General features: G+C 33.7%; 1 protein-coding gene across 3 annotated transcripts; it reads left to right on the top strand.

Annotated features, from left to right (window-relative positions):
• The first annotated feature begins 379 nt into the window (after positions 1–379).
• LOC125661539 (U-reduvitoxin-Pr21-like) lies at positions 380–9,586 on the top strand. 3 transcript variants are annotated; one of them, XM_048893581.2, is made up of 5 exons: positions 380–517; positions 950–977; positions 2,406–2,525; positions 3,277–3,393; positions 3,966–4,059. In XM_048893581.2, the coding sequence occupies exons 1-5, from the start codon at positions 479–481 to the stop codon at positions 3,989–3,991; spliced, it is 330 nt and encodes a 109-aa protein (XP_048749538.2). In that variant the 5' UTR covers positions 380–478; the 3' UTR covers positions 3,992–4,059. The 3 variants fall into 3 exon arrangements, with proteins under 3 accessions (XP_048749538.2, XP_048749539.2, XP_048749537.2); XM_048893582.2 differs by lacking the exons at positions 950–977; positions 2,406–2,525; positions 3,277–3,393; positions 3,966–4,059 and adding exons at positions 6,428–6,455; positions 7,858–7,977; positions 8,890–9,006; positions 9,494–9,586 and having other exon boundaries at positions 399–517; XM_048893580.2 differs by lacking the exons at positions 380–517; positions 950–977; positions 2,406–2,525; positions 3,277–3,393; positions 3,966–4,059 and adding exons at positions 5,699–5,811; positions 6,428–6,455; positions 7,858–7,977; positions 8,890–9,006; positions 9,494–9,586.
• The last annotated feature ends 1,376 nt before the right edge of the window (positions 9,587–10,962 follow it).

The following is a 10,962-nucleotide window of genomic DNA, read 5'->3' as shown; positions in this document are numbered from 1 at the left end:
GGCAGTGTAAAAAAAATAAATGGTCAAGGTAAAGAATAATGAGTGAACAGAGTTGACTGACCAGTATGGAAATGACCATTGTAAAAAGTACAACATGTAACCAGAGTGACCATTACAAAGAGTGACCAGATGAACGAATGACACATTTAGTGAATCACCAGTGTAAAAAAATATTTACCATTTTTAAGCTGAACATGAAATAACGCAATATGATTTTATGGATATTATCAAAACTAAATAAATAACCGGTTAAACATATATAGTGTTAAAGGAAATATCAAAGGATGAAATTTAAGTGATACGAACTGAGAGAGAACAATAACATGTTATCCGGTATTGTAGAATTATGTTTTCTCAGGTAAGAAATGATGAATAAACCAGGTCAGATGACGTAGAAGAACGATACCTATTAAAATAAGTCTTTGTTAATGATAAGTTTAAATTAATTACTAAGGAGTTGAATGTTCTCTTTTTGACGATGGTGAGGATTTCCGTGTTCTCCGTATTTCTTCTCTGTGTAAGTAAATGATTAATACCAATCATCTGTTCAAGATTCAAATGTATATCTACTAGTTCGTGGCTTTGTAAGTCCAAGTGTGTACCGATTTTAACCTATCCAGTATTTTGAATTGTGTAATGCTTGGCCAGATGAAAATACGTCCCCAATAATATTACCCGTAGCCAATTCATTTTCCTTTTGTGTATGTATCCTATCAAATCATCTCGTATATGTATCATATCGTATTGTCTGTACATGTATGTACCATATTAACTATCTTTCCATTTGTGTGTATAACTAAATTGTACTTACAAATCTACTGTTTCTAATTTTATGAATTGCGATTTCGACTTCATTAATATCATTGATCTGATAGGATTATCCTGTAAAATTAGTAAACATTCCTGGAATCACTGTAATCCATCATATATCTTTTTCTTTCTTTAACAGATGTGTCAAGTTCTTACCGAAGGAAAAGGTAAATATACCTTATCATATATTATGAGGTTTTAACACAAAATCATGTTTTATGTTAATTCAAATTTCACATGGTTTTCGCTTCATAAATACAATCAAATATAACATTTAGAATCCCATAACTGAAATGACTGACCTTACAAAATAACGAGGGGGGGGTGTGGGGTACTCAAAATCTTAAACAGTAAATACCAACATCCCCTACTAAGTGGATGAAATCAGGAGGCGTATAAACAATATAAGTGATTTGATATATTTCCGTCACACAGAGATCGCTGTTTATTTCCTTCACATGAATCACACACTACACTTTATTTCATTCAGTGATTCAGTGACATGTGGTTTGCTGTTTACAAGAACAAAATATAGCATGCATGAGTAAGCATGGCATTATGAATGTCTGAATTGTGAATTACGTTAAGCAGTAGCGGATCAAAAGAGGTGTTACTAGGTTGCGGCCCTTTTTGATTATTTTATTCAAAGATAATGTTTTGCCATTTTGGGGTCTTTAAATCCACCTTTCTAAGGTGCGAATTGCTGAACTTGAGTCGCAGACTCCCTTTAAGGTTGTGTTGTATCCTCTATTATGAAGTATATACATGTACATTCACTATAAATGTTCTGTTTATCAATTATCAATTTTCTCTCAAGTATGCATTCCATGTTTGTAACTTCCCCACGTTTAACAACCCTCTGACCACGCCCACTTGCAGTGCATTGAAGCATATGATAGAAGTAGGTAAAACTACTGTAATAAAATCACGCACGGTATCAGTATCGGAGTATCCTTGTCATCAAAATGAAGAAGGCAGAGACATTAAGAAATACTGAATTAATGGAGTGTATTTAGAGTTTGATTAATATGGGATCAAATCTTTTTTTATGGGAATAAAGACTGATAAAGAATTTTTCTTGATAGTCACAACAGCTTAACAATGGCAGGACCAAGGTGACTCAGGTAAGTGATATGGCCCATGGGCTTCTTGTTTACTGTTGAACCGTGATTCCGGATTCTTAAGGACTTTTGGATCATTTCATATTACGGCTGGATTGAAAAAAATGTTAATTATCATGAAATTGGAATCTACATGTATGTTTAAAGAAAACAGGATTTTATTCCATCATTGTGCAATTAGGATAAACATAATTAAATTGTTTTGTAGGAAATGCCTTCTTGTGATCCAAGAGTGTTCCTTTATTTTTGTTCAAAAGGAAGACAAAATGGGGTTCGGGACCTCAATATGACAAAATCTGACCATATCTGTTAAAATATTCAACCACAATCCACTCTAGACCCGCCATTTCATTTCATTCAATCTCGGTGGTAGTTGTCACTATAGTATTGTAACCAGATTATGAAATCACGTGGCAGTCTTCACTATTTTGTAAAATCCTCATAATATGAAATTAACTACCAATCTATGTTCAGTCGTTTGTAGAGATGGTACTCGAGTTTTCCAGGTTGGACACGGATTCCGTGATAACTGTAACACATGTGTATGTGGAAAGGACGGTATGATCACGTGCTCAGCAGAAATTTGTCCCGGAAGTACGTATGGGTAATGTAATCCAAAATTCAACAAACGTGTAAATATTGATTTAAAAAAGGAATTTTACACGCATATTACACTGCTTGTATTGTTACCATGCAATCTACAGTGTATTACTTCAAAGTAAATGTACATGTATTACATCAATAGTCACAGTGTGTTGATTTAAGAAATGAATTTCATTTCTGACAGTGTATGTTACCGCGACGCTTTACGCCAGGATGCTTCGTGAAGCGCGTTAGGACTACACGAAAAGGCTGCTGCCGTGAAGTGTTTCAGTTCATACCCTCATGTACTTTAAAAAATGTAATTGTTTTCCATACTGACATTTTACTTTCATTTTTGTTGGAATATTACCTTCCGTAAGAATAGTGGTACTATATCTAATAAGATGTATACGCACATTGTTCATATTCAAGAGGAAACTAGTTTAGATATCGAAGGTACACGTAACATTGGGAATCTAGATATATTATGAATACAAAGTGAGAAGGAGGAGGGGTAAATGTTCTAATATTTGTAGTTATGATTTCCAGCTTATTTTTACTACGGCACTATTGAATATGCTTGGGGAAAATCCCAATATATGTTGTATTCTTAGCCTGTTATTGCTGTGGTACTAGCATAATATTGACAATACTGCGGGTAGTTTTTTTAAGATTTGCAGTTATCGTTTTCAGCTTTTTATTTGAATGACACTATTGAATCTTCTAGGGAGAATTTTCCGAAAATTGTAGTTTTCATTTTCAGCTTGTTATTTCAATGGTAAAATTCACGAAGCCGGTGACAATTTTCCGGCGGGGGATGGTTGTAACGGCTGTAATTGTCAACAGAATGGAAAAGTAATATGTACCCAAACATCTTGTGGTGAGCTCACTGTCTATCCATATATCTGTTTATTCATCTATCTATCTATCTATCTGTCGATCTGTCTATCCATCTGTTTATCAATCTGTTTAGCTCTTCATCTCTCCTCATATATTTCTCTTCATTGTAACATTCTGTAAAGGAAAGTATCAAAAATCATACAAATTTCTTTCGCTGTAAAAAAGGTAACGATTTTTATCATTATTGCATTATTACATATCTCTGGCAATGCAAAAGGTGTGCTATTGTTTAAATAGTCTCAATGAAATGACTTATTCAGAAATATTTCTAAATCTCTTTAAACATTCAGTATATTTTGTATCAAGCAACTGTCTGTTTATATATTTCATTTGAATCAAAATCCTAGACATATTAACTCTATTAATTTCTTTATACATGATATCCAGATTATGATGAGTTGGTTAATGTTTGTATGCAGTGGCTACATTTCTCTTTAATTTGAATCAAAATGGACGGTAATATATTCATCAAATCGTGCTGTTCACAGCTTTATATGAACCTTCATCTGTATTTTGTTTTAGGAATTAACCTGGCGTAATTTTCATTTTCAGATACAAAACCTCCTAGAAGATACTAATGAAATAGGAAGTTACAAAATCCATGTTTATGTGCGTTTTTGAGTAAATTAAATGAAGTGAAATTGTTTTCAACTGTCCTCAACTTAAACCCACCTAAAATATTAGTCACTTCACCACTAACACTCACAAATCATCTCTGACTCTAACATTAATCACCTATCTTCATCTTTAACGCTCATCACCTTTCTATATCTTTAACATTCATCACTTATCAGTGATGATATTGACCAGAGAAAGAGTGACAGCAGGTTTAGTATAAAAATGAATCAGAAGAAAATGACAAGTGTAAAGAGTGATCGAAGTAAATGACCAGTGTAAAGAGTGACCGGTGTAAAGAGTGACTAGTGTAAAGAGTGACCAGTATAAAGAATGACCAGTGTAAAGAGTAACCAGTATAAAGAGTGACCAGTATAAATAATGATCAGTGTAAAGAGTGACCGGTGTAAAGAGTGACCAGAGTAAAGAATAACCAATAAAAAGAGATATCAGAGTAAAGAGTGACCAGTATAAAGAGTGACCAGAGTAAAGAATGACCAATAAAAAGAGAGATCAGAGTAAAAAGTGACCAGTATAAAGAGTGACCAGCGTAAAGAATGATCAGTGTAAAGAGTGACCAATATAAAGAGTGACCAGTATAAATAATGATCAGTGTAAAGAGTAACCAGTATAAAGAGTGACCAGAGTAAAGAATGACCAGTAAAAAGAGTGACCAGAGTAAAGAGTGACCAGTATAAAGAGTGACCAGTATAAATAATGATCAGTGTAAAGAGTGACTGGTGTAAAGAGTGACCAGTGTAAAGAATGACCAATATAAAGAGTGACCAGAGTAAAGAATGACCAGTAAAAAGAGTGACCAGAGTAAAGAGTGACCAGTATAAAGAGTGACCAGTATAAATAATGATCAGTGTAAAGAGTGACCGGTGTAAAGAGTGACCAGAGGAAAGAATGACCAATAAAAAGAATGACCAGAGTAAAGAGTGACCAGTATAAAGAGTGACCAGTGTAAAGAGTGACCAGTGTAAAGAATGATCAGTGTAAAGAGTGACTAGTATAAAGAATGACCGGTGTAAAGAGTGACCAGTGTAAAGAATGACCAGTATAAAGAGTGACCAGAGTAAAGAATGACCAGTAAAAAGAGTGACCAGAGTAAAGAGTGACCAGTATAAAGAGTGACCAGTGTAAAGAGTGACCAGTGTAAAGAATGACCAGTGTAAAGAGTGACCGGTGTAAATAGTGACCAGTGTAAAGAGTGACCAGTATAAAGAGTAAACAGTATAAAAAATGACCAGTTTAAAGAATGACCAGTATAAAGAGTGGCCAGTATAAAGAGTGACAAGTGTAAGGAGTGACCAGTATATAGAGTAACCAGTGTAAAGTGTGACCAGTGTGAAGAGTGACCAGTGTGAAGAGTGACCAGTGTAAAGAGTGACCAGATGAACGAATAGCACGTTTAGTGAATGACCAATGTAAAAATATTTGCCATTTTTAAGCTGAACATGAAATAACGCAATATGACTCTATGGATATTATCAAAACTAAATAAATAACCGGTTAAACATATATAGTGTTAAAGGAAATATCAAAGGATGAAATTTAAGTGATACGAATTGATAGAGAACAATAACATGTCATCAGGTATTAGAGAATTATGTTTTCTTAGGTAAAAAATGATGAATAAACCAAGTCAGATGACGTAGAAGAACGATACCTATTAAAATAAGTCTTTGTTAAAGATAAGTTTAAATTAATTACTAAGGAGTTGAATGTTCTCTTTTTGACGATGGTGAGGATTTCCGTGTTCTCCATATTTCTTCTCTGTGTAAGTAAATGATTAATACCAATCATCTGTTCAAGATTCAAACATATATCTACTAGTTTGTGGCTTTGTAAGTCCAGGCGTGTATTGATTTTAACCTATCCAGTATTTTGAATTGTGTAATTCTTGGCCAGATGAAAATACGTTCCCAATAATATTACCCGTAGCCAATTCATTTTCCTTTTGTGTATGTATCCTATCAAATCATCTCGTACATGTATCATATCGTATTATCCGTATATTAAATCGTACGTGTATCTTTTTTCCTGTGTATACAAATCGTGTGTGTAATTTATCAAATCATGCATGTGTCCTATCGTATGTGTATCAGATTGTGCGTATATAAATATCCTACCATTAATATATCCTATCACAGCATGTCTGTATCACGTCGTATTATCCGCACATGAATGTACCCTATTCACCATCCTTCCATTTGTGTTTATACCTATGTTGTACTTATAAATGTACTGTTTCTCGTTTTATGAATTGCGATTCCGACTTCATTCATATCATTGATCTGCTAAGGATTATCTTGTAAAATCAGTAATCTTTCGTGGAATCACTGTTATCGATCACACTGCATTTTATATGGATCTATTCTTTTTTTCTTTAACAGGTGTGTCAAGTTCTTGTCGAAGGAAAGGGTGAGTATACCCAATAATCTAAAACGATGTTTTGACACAAAACCATGTTTTTATGTTAATTCAAATTTCACGTGATTTTCGCTTCATAAATATAATTAAAATATAGCATTTAAAATCCCACAGCTTGAATGACTGACCTCACAAAATAACGAAGGAGGGTGGGGGACTCGAAATAGTTAGTAAACAGTAAAAAGCATCATTCCCACACTTAATAAATGGAATCAGCTGAGGTATATAAACAAAATAAGTAGTTTAATATATTTCAGTCACACAGAGATCGATGTTCATTTCCTTAACTTGACTCACACACTACACGTCATTTGATATCATTCTGTGATTTGGTGACATGTGGTTTTCTGTTTACAAGAAAAAATATATATGCATGAGTAAGCATGACATTATGACTGCATGAATTATGAATTAACGTTAAGCAGTGGCGGATCAAAGGAAGGTGTTAAAAGGTTGCAGCCATCTTTGATTATTTCATTTAAAGATAATGTTTTTCCATGTTGGGGGTCTTCAGATCCACCTTTCTAACGTGCAAATTGTTGAAACTTGAGTTACAGACCTCCTTTAAGGTTTTGTTGCATTCTCTACTATGAAGTATATACATGTACATTCGCTGTTTTTCAATTAGCAACTTTTTCTCAAGTATACATTCCATGTCCGTAACTTCCCTACGTTTATCAGCTTCCTGACCACGCCCACTTGGATTGCATTGAAGCATGCAATCAACATAAGTAAAGCTACTGCAATAAAATCACGTACTGTATTAGCACCGGGGTATCCCTGTCATCAAAATGAAAAAGTCAGAGACATTAGTCCGCAGGGAATACTGATTTAATGGAGTGTATTTATAGACTGCTTAATATGGGGTCAAATTTTCGATCAGAATAACGGCTGATAAAGATTCTTTTAATGGTCACAACTCAACAACGGCAGGACCAAAGTGATTCAGGTGAGCGATGTGGCCCACGGGCTTCTTGTTTGCTGTTGAAACTGTGATTCCGGTTTCTTCAGGAATCTTGGATCATTTCTCATTTCGGCCTAATTAAAAGAAACGTTAATTAGCACGAAATTGAAATCTATGTTTATAGAAAACATTGTGCAATGATGATAGACATAATTAAATTGTTTTGTGATCCAAGTGTATTCCTTTGTCGTTTATAGGGAGTAAAGGAGTCCTCAATATGGGGAATAATGACCATACATGTATTTGTTAAAAATATTCACCCAAAAGGGAGATGTAACCATAATCAGCTCTAGATCCGCCACTTCATTTCATTCAATCTCTTGGTAGTTGTCACTATTGTATAGTAACCAGATTATGAGAATCACTTGTTAGTATTCACTATCTTGTACAGTCCTCATAATATGAAATTAACTACCAATCTATCGTCAGTCGTTTGTAGAGATGACACTCGAGTTTTGCAGGTTGGACAAGGATTTCGTGATAAATGTAACATTTGTGTATGTGGAAAGGACGGCATGATCACGTGCTCAGCAGAAATATGTCCCGGAAGTACGTATGGTTATTGGAATCCAAAATTCAACAAGCATGCAAATATTGACCAAAAAATATTTTTATATGGATATTATACTGCTGTATTGTTACCATGGGAATTTACATTGCATAACTTCGAAACAAATGTGTAACATCACTAGTAAAAGTGTTTTGAATTAGGAAATATATTTCATTTTTGAAAATGTATGTTACCGCGACGCTTTACGCCAGTATGCTTCGTGAAGCGCGTTAGTGCTTCATGAAAAGTATGCTGGCATAAAGTGGTGTTGTTCATACTGAAATATAAAAATAAATTGTGTTCCACGTTTACATTTCACTTTCATTTTTTTTTTTTTTTGAATATTGCCAGCTGTTAGATTAGTGACACTAGTGCTATATCTAATACGATTTATACGCACACTGTTCACATTCATCAGGAAACAAGTGAAGATAATCGTGGGTACATGTAACATTGGAAATCTAGATATATTATATAGGGCTCACGGCGGGTGTGACCGGTCGACAGGGGATGCTTACTCCTCCTAGGCACCTGGTCCCACCTCTGGTGTGTCCAGGGGTCCGTGTTTGCCCAACTATCTACTTTGTATTGCTTGTAGGCGTTATGAGATTGATCACTGTTTGTTATCTTCACCTTCATACAAAGTTAAAAGGAGGAGGGGTACATTTACAGATATTTCTAGTTATAATATCCAGCTTATTATTACTACGGCACGATTGAATATGCTGGGGGGAAATTTCGAATATACGTGTATGTTTTATTTTTAGTGTGTTGTTGCTGTGATGCTAACATAATATTGACAATGCTGTGGATACATTTTCAAGATTTGCAGTTATCGTTTTCAGCTTTTTATTTGAGTGGCACAATTGAATATTCTGAGGATAATGTTTTAATACAGTATTAATTTTCAGCGTGTTATTTCAACGGTAAAATTCACGAAGCCGGTGACAATTTTCTGGCGGGGGATGGTTGTAACGGCTGTAATTGTCGACCGAATGGACAAGTAATGTGTACCCAGATATCTTGTGGTGAGTTCAGTGTCTATCCATCAGTCTATCTCTTCATATCTCCTTATCTCTCTCTCCCAATTTTAAAACTTTATCAGGGGAAGTATCGAAAAATGATAATCACAGGTTACATTTGTTGTAAAAGAGGTAGCGAATTTTATCAATAGTACATTTTCCTATATCTCTGGCAATGCAAGACGTGTACTATTGTTTACATAGTTTCTAAAAAATAACATACAGTATTCAAAAACATTTTCTAAATCTCTTTAAACATTCAGTATATTTTCTATCACGCAAGCATTCTGTTTTTACATTTCATTAGAATCAATATCCTTGACCAATTCAATCAGTTAATTTCTTTTTACATTTCATCCGCATAATGATCAATAGAAATACTTTTCATTTTACACTGACCAGGTTTCCCTTTAATTTTTATAAAAATGATTGGTAATAGTTTCATCAGAATGCATTTTAACTGTACAAAATTTTATATGTTTCCTATTTTCAGATAAAAAGCCTCCTACAAGATATTAATGATATACGAAGTTATATAAAAGCCATGTGTATACAACATTTGAGTGAATAAAATGAATTGAAATTGCTTTCAACTGTCTTTCACTGATACACATCTCGAATATTCGTCAGTTATTCTCTAACACCAAACACTTATCGTCATCTCTAATACCCGTGACTTATCTCCATCCCTAACATTCATTATTCATCGACACCAAACACCCACCCATCCTTTCTCTACATCTCTTACACAAATCACCTAAATGAATCTCCACTACTAATCTCTATCACTTATCACTCTTCTACATCTCTAACAATGATGATAACAATAATTAGATTTGACAATACTGACGTCCATTGATCGAGAATGTTCTCCGTGAAATGAAGAATCTGCACTGCCATCGAAATCAATCTCCTTGATCCGGATGACATATATCACTGGCGATTGAATTCTGGGTACTGGTAGATCACTCCAACTCATGTATTTAATCTGATCATATAAATTATGTTCTCGAACAGTTGATCTAAATAAAAAAAAAAAACGAATCATTTTACCATTATATTAGAATGCTCAATGAATTACTTAATTTTGAAAAGTTTTTAAAAATATTTAAAACTTTGATGAATATCAATTTTTGTATCAATGTATAATATTCTATCAACATTTCGAGTGTGAATGTTCTGGGTTTTATAACTTATAATTTTTTTTTGGAAATTTTATTTATTTAAGTAAAAGTAATCGAAAATGAAATGTATTATTTATTTTCACTTTCAGTTTAAAAAACAACTGTACGATCTCTCTCTCTCTCTCTCTCTCTCTCTCTCTCTCTCTCTCTCTCTCTCTCTCTCTCTCTCTTTTTTTTTTTTTTTTTTTAAACAAACATTTCCGTGACATGCGTATCAACATAACATATTCAACCGGGATAACGAGGGAAACCTTAATAAATTTAATGAGAGTTATCTTTCCTGACCCGTTATTAAAAGTATTAACATATGATCAAGAGGCAAAGTTTACCTTTTTTCGAAGTATATTAGTATTTATAATATATACATATCTAGAATTGATATTTTCATACAATTTCTCATGATTTGTCACACTGTCGTATGAGTCCAATATTGGATGACAAATCCACACTGAAACATTTTTGAATAACGATCGGAGATAGAATAATATTCTCACAATGATATATGCCATGTAAAGCACTGCATCTTGAAACTATACCAATGGGGAAAAAATAATGTCTTCACTCTTTATATGAGGCGCATCTAAATGTTCTCTCATTGGACGTTAGCTAGGATGCGTATAAATATTTAATCATAACAATATGCTGGAACTGAAAGAAGGGAGTGGGGAGGATAAAATAATTCCTAAAAAATACTATTCATTAAAATAAAAATCAATAATCATCGAATCCAATCAGTACCTCCCACTTGATTTTCATTACTATTATTTCTTTCTAACGA

This window comes from Ostrea edulis, chromosome 8, assembly GCF_947568905.1.
Source record: "Ostrea edulis chromosome 8, xbOstEdul1.1, whole genome shotgun sequence".
Lineage (NCBI taxonomy): Eukaryota > Metazoa > Mollusca > Bivalvia > Ostreida > Ostreidae > Ostrea > Ostrea edulis.
Note: the sequence above shows the minus strand (reverse complement) of the source record. Positions and strands in the feature narration are given on the sequence as shown.